General features: G+C 44.5%; 1 protein-coding gene and 1 long non-coding RNA gene across 2 annotated transcripts in view; one reads left to right on the top strand and one right to left on the bottom strand.

Annotated features, from left to right (window-relative positions):
- Positions 1–19,184, top strand: part of LOC119170644 (nose resistant to fluoxetine protein 6) — an 87,138-nt gene that overhangs the window by 28,348 nt on the left and 39,606 nt on the right. The window contains exons 4-6 of the mRNA XM_075890471.1: positions 9,135–9,216; positions 11,071–11,158; positions 18,179–18,273. Of these exons, the coding sequence (XP_075746586.1) occupies positions 9,135–9,216; positions 11,071–11,158; positions 18,179–18,273 (265 nt within the window). The remainder of the gene's footprint in view (positions 1–9,134; positions 9,217–11,070; positions 11,159–18,178; positions 18,274–19,184) is intronic.
- LOC142803428 (uncharacterized) lies at positions 14,440–15,480 on the bottom strand. The gene is made up of 2 exons (XR_012894111.1): positions 15,078–15,480; positions 14,440–15,011 (listed from the first exon to the last, which is right to left on the bottom strand). It is a non-coding gene; the product is annotated as an uncharacterized LOC142803428 (long non-coding RNA).

Genomic DNA, 19,184 nt, shown 5'->3' on the forward strand with positions numbered 1-19,184 from the left:
GTATCTTAGACAGTCTGCGCTGACAGCTTAGAAGACAGCATGGAGCCCGTTTTGTTCAAAAAATGGAACACGTCTGGATGAAGTCTATGCGACGAGACGCCACCTCGCGCCGAAAAGAAAAAGCTTACATAAACAAACGTAATTGTTAGATTTTTTAGCTTATTTCGTGTTCAAATTTCTTTGGTGTTCAAATCCAAGAAATTTGAACGTTACTCACGCGGAGCGTCTGAAAAAGCGTCTGCTTTTGTGCAGACGACAATTCCGGTGATATCTGACCTATTCGAGCACTTCGCATAGCCACCATATTGTTTGTACAGCAAAGTAGCCTGCATCGTTATTGTGTACTATGCCGTCTTCTCGAAGCTGTCTATTTTGCCGGTTACCGGAGAATTAGAATGAGATTTAGGATGGCCGCCGTCCACTTAGATTTCTGTATAGCCGCCTATCTATGACTATTGGAACACACCCGTGAATACATTACGTTATAGGGCTTCTCAATGACTTTATGATGACGTCATGATGGTGACATTACTACGCGATTATTATTTTTTTGCGTTACTTGTGTTGGCGCCGCCCAACGGGGATGCCAGTAAATATGCGCGTTTGATGAGGCATGCAAGACCGTAATAAAATTACAGGTTTCTTTCGTCACGCCGTACAACTTTTTTTTTAGTATTTCCCAGGTACATCGAATTCGGCGTTCATCGGCAAGCGTTCCGGCGTGGCGTAGTTGAAGGTCACTGCTCAAGACGACCGTCGTCAAGGCCATCATCACTCGCAGTCACGATGCGCGTTGTTTTAATTTCGCAATGTACTTGGCTACACGGAATGTCGCGCAAATGGCAAAACGCGTGTGCGTCCTCGAGTCGGTCGTTCGAGGAAGGTTCCGCGCCCGAAACGTCGTCGACATGGTTGACAGGTTTTCGCCCATGGCCGATTTCAAGAACAACCGCTCAAGGCACACACCGCTTCCAGTAGCGACGACCAAATGCCAATGCATTAGATCGAGCATGGCGCACTGAATTTCCTCGTGGATGCGTTCTATCCTCTTTTCTTTCATTCACTGTCCACGGTTCGTCGAACGTGGTAAAACGTAAACAACAACAGAGAGAGAAAAACAAAGATTGTTCAACCGCGTACTGCGCATAGGACCCGTGTTTTCGAAGGAAGTGACACGACGCATTACATTCTTACGTCCAGATGCTTGTCTATTCGAACTGTACGTGGCGACAGAGCTACCTCCATCGAAGTTTTCGGCAAACTGAAGGCTTTTCCCAAACCTAGGCGCACGAATCTGCCATATCTTGTCCTAAAACAAAAACGATTGCGATTAAAGCTTAAAGCATGCACCGCTTGAGCGTCAATGGTAGGAATCAGAGAACACATTCCTGCTAAATAAATACAATGTTGTCCTTATAAAAGATTCATTTCTGATTCACTACTAAATATTCTGGTAAATATATAGTTCTAAACGTATTGTTTTAAAATATAGTTCTAAATATAGTTCTGAATATAGTTCTAAATATAGTTCTAAAAAATATGCTAAAAAATATAGTTCAGTAACTAAATATTTAAAATTATTCAAAAAGCAAAATAATTCAAATACATGAAGAACCGAAAGGCCGTAGTGAAGAAATAGGCAATCACGACAACATATAACGCACAGTCGTCAGCAAGTCTGTTTCGGACGTGACTTTCTTTAGAAGGAAAAAAATAAAAAAATTATTAGTGCTAAGGACAAAAAACTTCCTGACCTGGTTCGAAAACCAACGCTTCCAAGAGATTAGGGTGAGAGATGATATCGCAGAGCCTGTCTTAAAAAAAGACCAAAAGTTATGCATGCTCACGTAAACGGGTAGTAATGCTTATGCCATGCGCGAATCAAGAACCTCATCTAGCTCTAAGTCCTTTACATATGCGGATAGTAGTGTGATCGTAATTTAGAATGCATAAGGGAATGCAGTGTATAAATTTATAGCTGACTACGTACGGTGCTTTTGGGCAGTGGCAGCTGAGAAAGCTTGATAGGGTGCTTAACCACACGATTTAATGATATTGAACATTATCATTCGTGACGTAAATATCATATGGCGCAAAGTTCATTAAGCAAAGTTTAGTTTTTAATAATGGCAATTTTTCTGCTACGCCCTGTTCCGACTAACATGACTTTCTGTATAAGGGAGATAATTTTATCATTGGCTCTGTTAGTTCATCTCGGGCTTTTGGCAACGCACCTATTCAGGCAAGACGTGTAAAAAAGTGAAGGCTTCTGCTAAATGACAAAATGCGATAGAAGAAAAAAATTGTTTATTATTAACGGCGGCATATAAACAACTCAGTAGTGAGCGCACGGCATGTGCGTGTTTGATTCACTCAAATCGTCCATCCAGGCTGCTTCGTGAGATGTCGCAGCTTAGCCATCACTTTATTTCTTACTTATGTATCGCTTTATTTTTGTCATAGGTGTGACAGAGTTTTCTATACATTGAATTGCTCATTGTAAAGCGCCAAATAACATTGTTCTGCAGGCTGGTCTACTTAAATAACTGCATGCGACTGCCTTTTACGAGGGACAGTTTACATCCTACCTGGCTTGCCTTTTTTTGTCTCTTGTTAAACCAAGAGTATGAAACTTACGTCCTGCTTGCAAAATCGCCTGTGCTATGTTCGATCCAAAAGGCTGTATTCTGATGCTGTATACTTGTATCTATAGCACGTGACAGAAATTTCGCGTCAGTTTGTTTACTTTTCTTTCTTACGTTTTGTTTCTGTTGCGAGTATACCGACAGGCTACGGCGTCCTTTCATCTTCGTATCAGGAAGCAGAAGACCCATTTCACAAAGACCATTTACGTAATTTTGATGCTATGGATATGGTATGTGCCGTGATCAAGAGAACCACGGCAGAAATCATTCAATGACAAAGCACTATACATTATGTTCTCATTACTTTTTTTTTGAGGATCTCGGTCGTCAGTGGCGATATCTAAACTGTAGAGGCGTCCTGTGTTATTGAGAGCGCAACACGCGATCCAAAATTTCGCAGAACGCTTTTAAGTTTGGTTGTAATTCTCGCACATCAGCGAGCTCTCTCGATTTGAGAGTGTTCGCTGGCGGTTCATATAAAATTAAGCTACTCCCTTTTTCATTTTCGAAAGGCTCTGGAAGACTTAACGCCCGAGAAATCGGAGCGCAAAGCGCTGTAAGCTAAATCTATAGGGTCGTACTGTATGAACAGATTGGGAGCAACGACATTTGAGAAGCGTATACACGGGCATTGCCGCCTCTGAAACGCCGAGCAACGCAGACGCGCTGCTGTGTTTCTGGAACCTTGTAGACACAGCGGTGTAGTTTATTTTACAGCCAGCCGTCACATTTAGCGCTTTATGTGCTTCTTGGATCTCAGTCTGTGTGCTCAATGACTTCGACTTTGTTCCGTATGCTCTTTTCGAGAAGCCAATAATACAATAAATTTAAAGAGGAAACAAGACTCATAGAAATAGAAGCAGTAGTGCGTAGGACTCTTATAAATGGCAATGCGGTGCTCCGTATCCGAGTTAATAGAAACGGCTTGAGCAAAAGGAGGTTAAACAGAAGTGGGATTTCAGGTCATGTTCGATCTGTTAATCACTTGAGATGACGCTGATACAGTGTTCCGTATACACAGCATTGCGCGGTGCCTTGCGTGGAGCCTTGACTTGAGTATGCGGCGCCGATGCCAAAGACAGATCCCGGAATCCGCTCACGTGCTCCGCGTGGCGCTTACTGGGTATACGCAAGGAGGTTTAAAAACCTCCTTGGGTGTATACGGCGGCCTCCCTTTGCAGCAAGCAGTGCTTTCTTCGAGGCCGTTTGCGTACCGGCAGTAAGAATGTGTGCATGCATGCGTGCGCGTGCGTGTGTGTGCTCGTTCCAATGTGTGCGTACGTGCCCTTTCGCACGTTGGTGGACGCGTGTGCCTGGGTTTGTTGTGGAAGCAAAATAGCTGTGTGTCCTCCCCCGAGTGTGCTCGTAATTGTGTGTACCTTCTTATCTCTCTGCAACCTCTTTTCTCCCCTTCATCTATTCCCCGGTGCAGGGTAGCAAACCGGATGTGCGTCTGATTAACCTCCCTGCCTTGCCTTGCATCTTTATCTCTCTCTCTCTCTCTCTAAACAGGATCACACACAGACGTGCAGATCGAAGCACCATAAACACTTACGCTTCGCTACAGCCGTCATCGCACAAGCAGGAGCTGACTGATTGATATGTGTGGTTTAACGTCCCAAAACCACCATATTATTACGAGAGACACCGTAGTGAAGGGATCCGGAAATTTCGACCACCTGGGGTTCTCTAAAGTACACCCAAATATGAGCACACGTGCCTACAGCATGTTCGCTTTTATCGGAAATGCAGCCGCTGCAGTCGGAATTCGATCCCGCTACCTGCGGGTCGGCAGTCGAGTGCCTTAGCCACTAGACCACCGCGGCGGGTGCTCAAGCAGGAGTTGAAACGTTAAGTGTACAACCACGTGATTCTACGCGCAACGACAAAGGTACACTCCGCCCTCATAACAACGACAGTCATCTCATCATCCATATAGCGACTTTCCTTGCATTCTCGCTGCACGTGTGGTGTTTCATAGTCACAACTGGCCAGCGACTATAGGCATGACATCGCACTATTAGGAGAGTAGAGAGCGCAATTATCGAGAAAGGGAACTCAGCCAAGCTATACGAGACGAGTGTTATTATGTCGCCCAGAGACACCCCGAGCACTCCCATTTGCCTTGAGCGCAAGTATACCTTCTAAAGCAGTTTTCACCTATGAGGCAGTTCTTTTGTCGCAACTCAATAACCACCACTTGGCTTCCTTGCGCTTCCTTCCCGGAAAACTCGACGCTCACTCGCCTTTTTCATACGACGAATATGCCACGCCAATCTTACAGTGTCCACATTGACCGAACGTCGATGCACTGGCGCGTCGCGATAACGCAGCACAAAGAACGCGAGAATTGATTATTGGCATAACGCAAGAGGGACGCTCGAAATGTGCCCTTCAAATTGTATTAGTTGACAAAGTAAAAAAAAAACATACTGATAGTACTGATGGGCTGCAAACCGATGCCCCATTGATGCTACAGCGTAATAGCTGTAACAGCTACCTACTACGTCTTGATAGCTAGCTATTAACGCAAAAGGGATAATTGCGCTACTTCGACACACACGGAAAAACCAGACACACACATTGGCACAGACGCGCAACTCAGACCAAAGACATGATCACTCAATCGATAAAAGTTGCAAGTTTGTGTCAGTAGGCGTGTCTTTTTTAGGGGCAAAGCTCCTTATAGCGGCACCCGTTCGTCCCCCGTAGTATGTAACAACTATAACATTTTGACCTCCAAGGTGGTACCGGTGAGAGACTTCTTCTGTGCGTAGTTGAACAATAAAAAATAGTGCTCAATGTACATGTCAATGACTGCTAACGGGGAATAAGAGACAGGAGCATTCGGCTTTTAGTTAACGCGCAGGCTGCGATCACCATTAGCAGCCATCGGCGTGTACATTGAGCACTATCTGACAAGAATTGATTGCTACGTTATACTCGCTGGGTGTAACCTCCTTAGCTTTAGAAAGGTTTAGCGAGCGTTGAGCCACAGTGCCATCAATACAATGAGCTTGTATATACCTTGAATGAACTCGAGATGGTTAAAAATGGGAAGTAAATACGAAGCACAAGCCGTAAGAAAGTAAAAGCCGAATTCTCCGCCTCTCATTTCCCATTAGCAGCCATTGGCATGCACATTGAGCACTATCTGACTGAAAAAGTTTGCTACGTCATACTCGCTGGGCGTAACCTCCTTGGTTTTCGAAAGGTTTAGCGAGCGTTCGGCCGCAGTGCCATGAATAGAGTGAACTAGTATATACCATGAACTCGAGGTGGTTAGAGGTGGGAAGTGGGCCCGAAGCGCAAGCCGTAAGAAAGTGTGCGTGTGCCACCTCTCATTTAGTCCTTGGAATGTCCGCTGGATAGCGGTGCTTCTATATGGGGAATATATGATGAAAAGATGCGAGATGGTGGTACTTGGAGTGTTGAATAGATGGACGAACGGACACATAGACAGATGCATGGATGGACGCATGAACGGACGCAGGGGCGGCTGCATGAACGGACGCAGGGGCGGCTGCATGAACGGACGCAGGGGCGGCTGCATGGACGAACGCAGGGACGGACGCACGAACAGACGCACGCACGGACGGGCTGATGGACGCATGGACGGTCACACTGACGGACGCATGGACGGACGGAAGCAAGAACGAATGGACGGACGAATTCTTCGCCCCACTCTCCATCATTCACTCCGTGGATATGCTGCCTTTTTTTTTTGTGCGTGTGGCGAAGCAGCGCAGTTATTCGTTTTGTGTTGACATGCACGGACGCGTCGACCAACGTCCTTCTAATCTAATTAATGGTTAGCTATATCAATTTATTAGAAAGTCCGAACGCCTGGTAACAAGCAAGCTTTGTTTAGCTTCGTCAACAAAATAATCTTAGCGTGTTCCCTGTTTGTTCGTTCTTCGAAAGCTCCGCTGATCGGAAGCCAGCAGCTATTATACGCTGGCTTGTCGTCAAATAAAACGGCGTCCAACGTACGATAGCAGATTATAGGACCAACCACGTATGAGATTCCACCGTCAAATTTGGCCTAACGGACCTGCAATAACTCTTCATGGGCCAATATTTAAGAGATCTCGATCTACATTTTGTCCAAAGACATTTCAAGGCAAACGCGAAGTTCAATTTCAACTACATAGCTTGATCGACAGTCATCAAGATATCTTGATGCGAACACTGAACAGAAATTCGGTGCGGCAAACCCTGAATAGAAATTTTGGCGGCCAAACATTCAGAAGGTCATGATCTGCTTGACGAAATGCATGGACAAACGCAAAGTGCTATTCCAATATAATTACTTCAAATTCTTTGTGGTTATTCTTATTATCCCCAAAGACGATCCCCAAAGACAATCTTTACAGGTGTACAGGCGCATCAGGATTGCTCACTGATTACATATCACAAGTAAAAGAAAGGAATGCAATAAAAGCAAGTCAAACATGAATATTGTGCACAAGGGGACAAAAAGAAATTAAAAAAACTAGAACATACCAAGCGTGTATATCGGTTCCCGAAAAATAAGAAAAAATGATTGGCACTGATTCCCAGCCAAATCTCAAAACTAACAATAATAATAACATTAGGAGGATATGTGTAAACAAAATATATAATCTTGGTTATGTGATATTCAGCGGCAATGTGCAGTGTGGAGGGTTTCGTTAAGTTATGTCGTAAGAATATAAATATTTAATGGCCACACTGCATATGCATCTGACATTCTATTGAATGTCCTCAAACGAGAGGTTACCGGTGCATGATGAGTGAAACAAATCATCACTAATTGAAGGATAGTTTCGAGCTTACGCAAAGTAAGTATAGGTAATTTTTTTCATGTTCTCAATAAACTTTTTGTAAGCTGAATTAATGCGTGCACAGGTCTCAGCCATATAGCACGCACATCATTACAGCTGTACCACCGCAAGTACATAACGAAAGGCAGCACACCAGTGCTAATTACCTTCACGGGTGTCAATAGACAATGTCCCTGACGATCACGCAAGCTACTCAGGGTTGAACGCTGCGTGGCCTCGGCTGGCGCGCCCTAGCATGTCTTCATTGAATGAGACTCAATCTTGCGTAAGTGCATTAGGCCTTTCTCTATTCAAGTTTAACGATGGAACATCGCTGAGTTGCAAAACGTTACGAAGGACTACCTAGAATGCACAGAGTTAGTCACTTGCGTTGAATTGTCACCTTGGTGAATAACAAAGGTCTCCGTTGTGCATGTGCGCAACGTTCCGAGCCTCGGCGACCGCGAATACGTGGTTGAAGAGTGAGCCCAGCCTTCGTGACACCTGAATGCTTGACCTTCGCATGCGTGGCTTTCGCCGTGGCCAAAAGCGTTTGGAGTGGCGTATGCACACGCGACGGAATTACCATGCATTACTGATGTTTTGGCTATGGTTGCTAGTATATTACTGTTAAACTTTAAGAAAAACTTGTTGTTGGGCTAGTTGGTGCATGCTTCAGGAAATTGTCAGACGCAAACCACTAATTAAAACAGCCGAAAAGAGAAAAAAAGTCGTCTTATTTTTTCGTTTCGCCTGTTTACCATTGAAGGTTGGCAACTTACATTTTCGTGTTAAATATTAGCGCTCAAATGGCTGGGACTTACCGGAAAAAAACAGAACTCAAACGCTTGCGATTTGTCGCATTGCGTGAAGATTATTTACATGCACGCTCAACAAGCGCAGAGGTGTTGGTAGCGAAGTATATCCTCCAGCACGGAAGAAGACAGAAAAAAGGAAGGCTTGTTTCAACTGTGCCCCGTCTTTTAGAACGCTGTTATTATTAACAGGAAATTCTGAAGATGACATCTGCTTTGAGAGAAGCATTTCCCAAGTTTGCGACTAAGTGCACTGAGTCCTTTTTGTTAAGGAGGTAAAAAATGTCCTTCATTAAAAAATTGCTAATGATTGCTGAAGTTTTGCTTGCCAAACCCACGGTATGATTACTAGGCGCGCTGTCACGGAGGGGTTTCTTTCCTGTGCACCTCAATCTAAATAAGCAGTGTCTCTGGCTATTCGCGTGAACAAAAAAGTGGACATAGAAGGGAAGAAAGGGGTACCTTTTAGGCGGAACAGTTACATAGCTTGAAAAGGCTGCTAGCTTCAAAATTGATTTCAAGTTTATGTGTTTTGTAAAATGACGATTTTGTTTATTCAAATCTGCTAAAATAGTTAGTTAACATGTCCTTTATTCAAAACTTGTAATGTAATAAGTGAGCGCGTCCTCCTTTGCAATGCGAGTAATATGTGCCTCTTCAAGTGTTACTACTGCTCAATGCAATAGAGCACACCAAAATATCTGCAGCCTTGCATGAAATAATTAATTGAATTATATAAATAGTCTGAATAAACGTTAATAATTACTTAGAAAAATTTTACTCCATGTCATGGACTATCTTTCTATATCCCTTTAGTTCTATAATGACGGTACAATTACGACTGTTTCTCATATTCTTTCTTATTGCAGAATACTCTAAAAAAGATACGACAAGGCGTGTGCGTACCTTCTCATTGCACCGGAAGAGAACTGGAAGCGCTCGTCGCGAAAGGTGAGCTGCGTGCCTTTTTTTCCCCTCTAACAGCTCATGTGAGCGTATTAAGATGCGTATTATTTGCACTCTTCCTTCTCAGCGGTGAAGTAGTATACAGGCGCAAGTTACTTGATGTTCGCTAAAGATGAAGTTTCCACGGCCTTTGTTGTCACTTTTTTCGGTCTCTATTCAAAAGCGCACATACAAACAATTTACTTGTTAGTAGCGCTCGTCCTCTGCTCTTCTTTTTCTGTGTTTTCCCTTAGACTCGTATTGGCAAATTAAATATACGTATATAGACATAACGTTAAGTAATGATCTTTTAACTTTACTGCAAACCCACGCACCCTCCCACATGTACAAGAGTCAATAGCCCGCAAGCATCGTCGGTTGCCCCGTAATAAAAAGTACTTGCTACGGCAAGTACTTTTTACACGTGGCCTACGCGTAATAATCTACCGCGGTCACACAGGCAAACGTAGCGCAATTAACAGCAAAAATGTCGCTTTGACAACCCCTTTTAGAAATGACGGTAATGACGATGGTTACTTCCGTACCACAACAGCAACTTATTTCAGACATTGAATATCGAGTAATAAGTTGTTACTGCAATGGGCAACCCTAAAAATAAGCTTCGAGTGCCAACGCGGCAGATATGACCGTTGTACGACGTGTATAGGGCATGCCCCTGGCATAGGTCGGCAAACTCACTCCAGACACGAATAACTCAGACTCAGATCGTGCTCGGAGTGAGTGAGATCAGGTCAGTTATATTTTAGTGAGTCGGAGCCCAAGTGAATCTCGTTGAAGCAAATATTGGTGAGTCCGCGTTCTAGCGAGCTCTCAGAGCAAGATGTATTTCGTGAGTGAGTCTTATTGAGCTCCACCACTAATTGCTGAACCATATAGTTCTATCTACTCGTCTTCAGCATTATTAGCAGAGGTATATAGGCTCAAGCTTCTGCTAAACTCTTTTCGCGCATATTCCAGCAATGCACTACCTCATATTTGCTCCAAGGCGGGGGTTTGGGAGGAGGGGGCTATGACCTTCTCCCGCAAACGATATCTCGTGCAAATCGCAGATTTCATAAAAAGTCCTTACTGGATTGAAACCACTGATAACTCGCATATGAAGGTAAAAGATCAAAAAGTGCACTGTACAGCAACGATTACGTGAGGTATTGGGGATAAAGTGCATTGAGATCTAGATCGAAAATGCTGAATTCACGTTGACAGACTCGTAAGTCGATTCACTCAGGCTCAATAACACCAAGGTGAAGCCATGAGTCTGAGTCTGAATGAATCCGGCTGAGACGTCAGTCCGGTCGAGTAGAAGCACACTGAGTCCGAGTCCGAGTCAGCCTGGTTGAGGAATAATTTGGTGAGTCTAGGTCCGAGCGAGTCCTCCAAGCAAAATGTATTTCTTGAGTGAGTCCGAGTCAAGAAGTCTTTAGTGGTATGAGCTCATAACAATGTTCCTAATAACAAAATCTTTAGTGTAAAAAATGCCATGAGCTCATCCTTGGATAACAAGTTACCTGATCTCGAGAACCCTCAACCTAGGCTAGACACTTCGTCTCGGCACAGTAAGTCTGATGAATGAGCTCACCTGGGAGCTCACCTTGTAGCGAGTGTCACGAAGCGTTCCCGTATGACAGCATGCATATCGCACTGTAGCGGTGAAGTGCCCTCCTTCGAAGTCCACTTAAGTTGGCCGGTGTGACAGGGGTATAATACACTTAGAGCATTCCCGTGACGAAGTATAAGCTAAGCAAAAGTGCGAGGGTTCTTCCGTGCAAAACTTTCCAGTTTTCCTTCAGAGTGTCCCCTCTGTCAATTTGTCGCGCCCAAACGTTCGTGTTCTATTTTCAGTGCTCAACGGGTCGAATACGTCGGCTGCAGTGTCATCGTGCCGCTCAAGGAACGACTTCAGCATCACCCACGTGCAGCTGGCCGTCATGTGAGCCATCTCCGCAGTCGTAGCTTCTTCCCTTCGGTGAACCGTTAGCGAAGCATTGCACATCTGTGATGCGCTCGTAAATGTAAATGTCAGCGTAGTGAACGTGTGCACAGTTACATCTTTGTTTCGCTTTCTTTCTGCCGTCTTTTGCTACGTAAAAACACTGAACGTTACGCTCCTTCGGGAGTCGACAATAAATGGAAGATTGCAAATGACTTCGGCGGCGCGTACAGCAACAGCGAGAGCGGGGTTTGCTTAACGAGGACAAGACCGACTCAGCGATGCGGCCCTGATGCAAGAGTATTCTTTTAAGTAGCCTTCCTTTCCTTCACAGCCTTCGCTCTTGTATGCCAAACCCTACATTATAGCCTCCTATCGTGTCAACGTTAACTCCGGTTGCAATATTAGCTATCTAGTTTAATAACAATGTAAGAAATATTACAGAAAATATAGTATGACCTAAACAATGTCCAACGTGGAGGAATACGCCGTACACCGTTTCTTATTATACGCACATCATTGCACAATCAGTTCGATAAAACGAACACCTGTGCTCAAACGCGCCGTACCGACGTTACGTTGTACAATCGTATGCCTTCGGGCGTCACAGAAGTATATACGATTGCTCACAATCGATACCGTAGCCAGGGGATGAATAGGTGGAAGGCCCTATGAAACATAATCAATCTATGATCAATCAAGATTATGGATCATCCTTTTCCCGTGGTCTCTGACAATGGTGATGTAAATGAATAAACGAATCTAATCAAATAAAATCAAACTTTTCCGCCTCCAAATAGTTCATTCCTCAAACAGGCAGATTGCTCAAAGAGTTGATGACTTGAGCAAGTGGTTCACTGCGAAAAGAAAAATTCATCGCTATGGGCCTGCTCACAAAATGCACATACATAGCTGCTCAAAATCCACACTGTTAGTCATATTCGTAACGCTTTACTCAAAACAATAATAAGTGCTGTATAGACCACTACTTGCCGACCTCATCGCATTACGACTGCCAGAGTGAGTGTGGATCTGCCGAGTTTCTTCGACTTAAGTTATAACCGACTACAGTTAGATCTCTCTTTTTCGGGGGCGCCTGCAAGACGTGCTGAGCGAAGGTAATGTGGTTGTAGTACTCCATTAAAAAAAAATAAGCAACGCAACTTGGCTCGACGAGGTCATTGTTGGAATTGCCAACATGCTCATTGTTACTGCTTGGAAGCACGGCAAAACCGTTGATAGAATTGTTGACTTGCTTCTTGAAAAGCATTCCACTGTATATCTGTACGAAAGTAATCTCAATGAGTCATATAGCTGGCTTTAAGCGCGTAGCGCTACAGGGGCCGGGCTTCTCGTTTGTCATGTGGTGTAATCACGCTCACAATACTATGGTCAGTACAACCTTACAAATACGCTACAGATGCCCAATACCTGAGTAAAATTAAGGAACGAGGTCTAAAAAGCATTGCAAAGGACACAAATAACCACCAAGTAATCACGACATCCCCGCCAGGCAAGAGCGCCACAGCCTCGCCAAGCGCGCGATTGCACCTCCCACCGGCGCTTTTCCGGTGCCTTCCTCGTTACATCCGCAGGAGGAAACAACCTGACCGAACGCACTAGTGCAGACGACGAGCCTCGCAACTGCTACAACAAGCAGCAAATCGATTATGTGCAACGAAAGATAGCGCGCATGTCGCACGCCAAGTTTGAAAATCCCGCCAGCAAGATCCTACTGGAGCCGGGTAAACCCTACACGCTTATCTCAAACACTGACGTCGCATCGACAGTTAAGTGAACGGAGCAGTGGGAACTCTACGAACGGGAATTGCTCGTAGCCCGTGCTACGTACATATTCAGGTTTCGCTCTTGTAGAAGTGCATACACCAGTTGCTTTACAAGGGCTGCATTTTGTTGTGTTTTATTTTGAATTACTAGCGAAAAATGACATCTCTGAGTAGCCAATTTATGTGCTACATATCACGCAAGACATTTTTTTAACAAACATACTCTTCTGGTATATTGAAGTATGCGTGCTCTAACGCCATGTCGATAAGATTATGCCGTTGTGTGCGCAGGTAGAGGTAGAAAATAATGAATATTTAGTCAAGCTGCTGCAGGCTAAACATCTCGGTAACGTGGAGCGAAAAACTTAAACTCATGGAAAGAAACAACACAGAACACCATCGTTTTTTGTTTTGTTTCTTGCCTTGACGGATGAGGGAAACAGAATCCGCGTTGCCTTATGAGGTGTTCGTACAGAATAATCTTACATCCAGAGTCATATATAGTTGAGGTTGTTGAGAGGCGCACCTGCCATATCTGTTTCTCCTCCTAATTGCATGGTCTTGGCACCACAAAAAAGTAAACGTTGATTGGGTTTTCGGATATTGCTGGAAATAGATCAACGATGAGCTTCTTGCCTGCTCATCGTCTTATACATTTCTTACCTTCTCTCCCGTTTCTTACCTGTATATGGTCTATTAATCTAGCTTTATGGTATGACAACTCATCAAAAAACGATTACTTATCTTAACGAGTTTTGTTTGTCTACTACAAATAAAGATTTGTGTTACATTTACGGTCAATCTTAGGTACACTTCCATAAATACTGACTATAGCCCTTGACGTAAACGGTGCCTCTGTATGTATTGTCTTAACGATTGTCATCCTTCTGAAACCATCCAATAATGCGGATACATGTGAGCACGCAGTAACAGCAACCGTAATAATAGTATTAGTAATATTAGTATTAATAACTAATAATAATACTAATAACGTCTATGTGCTCTCGCGGGAATAAATTAGTATAAGGGGGGGGGGGGATAAGAATGGTTTGACAATATAGACTTGAATATAGGCTTAAGTAATGTCACAATCTCGTCGCGTACGTCGTCAAAGACTTTTCCTAAGATAGTGGTACATACCCGCGGGCGGGTATGTGCTACTGTATGCGGGTATGTGCCACAGGTGATTGACACTTCGTATCTACCGAGAAACAACGAGAGCACGCGTGGGTAATTTTAAGCTGTGAGCGTTAAGAAAAAGCTGACATCGGCAACGTTGACCAGACGAATGCAAAGAATGAGTGTTAGGGTCCCAACAGGAATTGAACCCCAGCATTCTGCGTGGCAAACAAGTATTCTACCATAGAGCCACACCAGGTCTCAGAACCAACGTTACTAGACTCGGAACTACCTTTCAAGCGAATCCTATTGTTCTGAAACGTCAATTGTGCTTGCAGTGCTGACTATCTGCAGTAAATCAGTCAGACGCTCAGCTGGGAAATGAACGTAGGTTTATTGACGCCCAGTCTGTTTATCGAATGGCTGTGAACTCGTGATAACGCCACCACTGCTTGCGTGGTTGATAAGCGATAAAATGTACATATGACGTTAGTACACAACACTTCTTCCTTCCAAGATTAGTTATACAAAAAATACAAAAATACGTTAGGCTATTCATCAATGCCATAACGTAGAATAGGCCGTCGAACCCGCGTTGACCTTCGCGGCGCGATCGAATCTTGGCCGGCATGCTCCGGGCTTGCCACTGATATCTCTGCACTCGTCAGCTGCCGCTGTGGGCCTCTTGTGCTTGGCTCTTGAACAGCTTGACATGGACTCACCGTTACAGTTGCTTCTGGGATTGTCGGCTGCTGTTGGGGTCGTGTTGCCAGGGAAAAAAAGCGTAGGGTGGCAGCCCACCCCGGTACCCTTGTCTGCTTCGCAACTCGTCCAGGCACTTCTCAGTTGGTTCCGATGTCGATGATGGCGCTCGCCGTTATCCAATTGGACTGTGTACGACACTGGGCCTCTGACCACCACCACTCTGGTAGCTTTCCACCTGGGACCTGGAGTGAAGCATTTAGAGTAGACAGTGTCACCAACACAGTACCTCTTTGTCTCTGGAAGCTGACCTTCAGGCACATGCTGTCGGTCCGGATAAAGGCGATCGAAAGCCGTTCTCAGCCTCCGTCCCATCATTTCTGCTGAAGATTTCCCTGTGACAAAATGTGGCGTCATGTTTTGTTGAAAAGAGAACCGCGAAATCTTGCACTGTGTTGATCCTTCCTGTTGCTTTTTTAAAGCGTCTTTGACCTCCCTTACAATCCTCTCTGTTCTACCATTGCTGGCGGAAGGATAAGGTGCCGTAAAAACAGTACACACACCATTACACTTCAAAAATGTTTGCAACTACTACAAATAAAGATTTATTTATTTAGATTAGATTAGGATGGAACGGCTTGTGAAGGCCGTTCCGTCCTCAGAAACAATAACGCCTGGCACACCATGTGTCGCAAACATTTTTCTTGAGCTTGTCACAACGGCCGAAGCCTTCATTGACGACATGATTTCAACCTCGGCCAAGTTTATGCATGCATCGACCACGATAATGAAAATATCTCCTTTGACTGGGCCCACGAAATCTATGTGCAGACGACTACAAGGTCTGGTTTGACCCAAAAGAGAACGGGAGCCTTGGAATCACTTCGTCTATTGCTCTGACATGGCTGGCAGTACCGTACAGCCGCGGCCACGTCTGTGTAGAGCGCTGGAACAGCCTGTTTTTCTCTGTGGGCCGAAACCTTGAGACAGTTTCGGGCTCTGAAGTGGTGTATCAGGAGCATTCACGGCCTAATTGCCAGGCTGACCACGTAAGAGCCTGATATTGCCCCAAGGTTCCACCCCAAGCAGTTATAAACTCGATGTTCGCATGCTCTACACAGACGTGCTGCGGCTGAGCATACTGTTCAATTTGGCGATCCATGTTTGGCCACCACATCAGCCCTCTAGCTACAGCTTTCATAGCGCTCATCCCCGGGTGATTTGCATGCAGGAGCACTGGCTCCCTTGCTGCTTCTGGAATTATCACGCGATTTCCCCAAGGTACGCAACTCCGGTGGAATAAAAACTCGGTCTTTCTCACCTCGTATGGTGCAAACGTGTTGTCTATTTGTGTCGAAGGCCAATCACTCAGGATCCAGTCCTTCACCTTAGACAAGACCCTGCCTGTTTTGATAAGCTTGACAATATCTGGTGCCTCTAATGGTGGACACTCTACAGCTTGCAGTAAAAGCACATCTCCAGGCGGTTGGCGTTCGTCCTCGTTCCCGGGAGCTGGCAGTCGACTGAGTGCATCGGCGTTAGAGTTGTCCTCCCCTCACCTGTACTGAATGCGATAATTAAACACAGACAACAACAAAATCTAGCGCAGTATTCTGGGCAACAGTACTTCCAGTACTCGTTTGTCCGTGTTAAATAAACCCAAAAGCAGTTTGGGATCTTATCATCATGAATTCTCGCACAGCAACGTACTGATGAAATCGTTTCACACCAAAGACGACGGCTAGACCCTCTTCGCCAATGTGGGCGTAGTTACACTCACTTGCGCCAAGAGTTCGTGAAGCATAAGCTATCAGGTGCTCGCTCCCGTAAGCAGCTTTATGCGCCAGCACCGCCCCCACCCCTACGGGGGATGTGTCACAGCACAGTATCAAGGGACGCTCGAGGTCATAAGAAGCATGTACTGCATCGGAGCTAAGTAGCTTTTCAGCTTCTCGAAAGCTCGTTGGATCTCATCTTTCCACTCCCATTTGTGGTCCTTGTCTAGGAGCCGGTATAGGGGTTCCGCCGTTTCGGTCCTGCCCTTGAGGAAACTGCTGTAGAAGTTCAGTAGCCCCAAAAAAGCTTGCAACTCTTTCTTGCTAGTGGGCGTTGGCACTTGCTGGATGGCGTCAGTTTTGCTTGCACTCGGATGGATTCCTGTGTTATAAATCCGGTGTTCCAAGAATGCGATGCTCGTCTTGTTGAATTCACACTTTTTAACTGCGCTCTTTCCAAGCGCGCCAATACAGCATAAAGTCTTTCTGCATGCTCTAATGAGTTACGCCCAGAAATGAGGATAACATCAAGATAAGCCTTAACACCAGGAATTACTGCCAACAATGTGTCGATGACTCGTTGAAACACCCATGGCGTGACAGAAATTCCAAATGGCAGCTGCCTGACCTTGTCAGTCAGTCGCCATGGCGGCATTATTGTCTGTTATATTTCATTATATTGTGTCAAAACACAGAAAAACGAGCCCTTAAGTACACACTTCTTTCCATTATTTATTAACGAGAGTCTCGTACTGCTTAGGTTGTATACGAGGGACTATTAATCAGCTGCCAGCTCGTAATAAGTTCACGTCCTACGTGACGCCACACATGTTCATAAAGAGTGTGTCACACTCGCCGCCACGGCTACAGACGGCACTGACTGACACTCCCACGTTTAAATTGACTTAGATACCAAATAAGCTGGCTGGGGGGATATCTGTCGTGGTAGCTCAGTGGTAGAGCATCGAACGCGTTATTCGAAAGTCGCAGGTTCGGTTCCTGCCCACGGCAAGTTATGTTTTCACCCATTTTTCTTTCTTCACATTTACATTAAAATTCGGTCTGATAACCTCCCCATAGATTCCTTGGCGTTATTGTTTGTTAGATTTTATTATAATTGTGTCAAAGCAAGGGTAAACAAGCCCTTAATATACACTTTTACTCCTTATATATATATATATATATATATATATATATATATATATATATAGTGCGTATGGACTGTCGTATGGTGTCCTTGAATGGCGCAACGCAGCAAAACCAAGTACAAAAACCACAAAAAAGAAGAAGCGAGTGAGCAATAGAGTGAGAAAGAAGAAGCAAATATGCGTAAAATTTTAAATTGTAAATACAATAAAATAAAGATGGAAAATACGCATAAAGACTGTAGAATATAGAAAAAGAAAGTTAGATACAATAAAAGAAACAGAAAACCAAACATTAAAAAGTATGTGAATAGCTCCGCACTCATTTCAGGCTTGGCACCCCTAGTAGGCAGCTAGCCTAATTAGTTTTATTTTACCCCTTGTTCTCCCCACTTTACCAAAAGGCAACTGCACGACTAACCTTAAATAACAATAATTAACTCGCTCATTTGCATGTGTCGTTACTGCATACTTTCTTCTTTTCTCCAACAGTTGCATCTTCATCGTCTGGATCACATTAATCGCCATTTCTACTCTGCTGCACTTTCACTGGGACAGGAGAGAGTCGTCGGCCAAAGAAATTGCAGGTACTAAAAACTAGAAAAAAATATGTCACTCCCTTTACATATGCTGTCAACCTGCATAACATAAATCAATTCGATCGTACGCCCGCAAGCGTATGTAAGTGTGTGTGTGTGTGTGTGTGTGTGTGTGTGTGTGTGTGTGTGTGTGTGTGTGTGTGTGTGTGTGTGTGTGTGTGTGTGTGTGTGTGTGTGTGTGTGTGTGTGTGTGTGTGTGTGTGTGTTAGATAGATAGATAGATAGATAGATAGATAGATAGATAGATAGATAGATAGATAGATAGATAGATAGATAGATAGATAGATAGATAGATAGATAGACAGACAGACAGACAGACAGACAGACAGACAGACAGACAGACAGACAGACAGACAGACAGACAGACATCCATTACAATTATTGAGCACGTGCAACTATGCAGATGAAGTTCTCAAATTGAGCGAATATACGCAGGTCTCTGATAGGCTTCAGCCGTAGAGGCCTTCTCTACGGCAGTTTAAAACTTCATTATGGCGCATGGAATGACTGCCTTGTTCAGTTTCTAAAACTGCTTATTTGTTACTTTACTTCACGCGAAATTCTCGCAAAATTCGTTTCTCCATCTCAGGTCTCATCACAGCTTTCAACGACAACGTCGCGACAACGTTGTTCGTGATAACTTTTTCTATCGCAGACTGACACGATAGTGCGATGGGGCGTATGGACAGCGGGTGACAGCGTCCGTATATGTATTTTCCTTTGCCTTGAGTTCATAGTAGCGCTGTTGTCGTTCCTACTTTTTGTCCTTTTGTCAGTCTACGCTAGAAAATGTTACTACAATGTATATGCGCCAACTAGCTCGTCTTTCAGTAATACTCCAGAACATCGTTCCTACACACGGCCACGCTGTATACATGCACTACAGTAACAGCTGCTGT

Source organism: Rhipicephalus microplus, chromosome 3 (genome assembly GCF_043290135.1).
Source record: "Rhipicephalus microplus isolate Deutch F79 chromosome 3, USDA_Rmic, whole genome shotgun sequence".
NCBI lineage: Eukaryota > Metazoa > Arthropoda > Arachnida > Ixodida > Ixodidae > Rhipicephalus > Rhipicephalus microplus.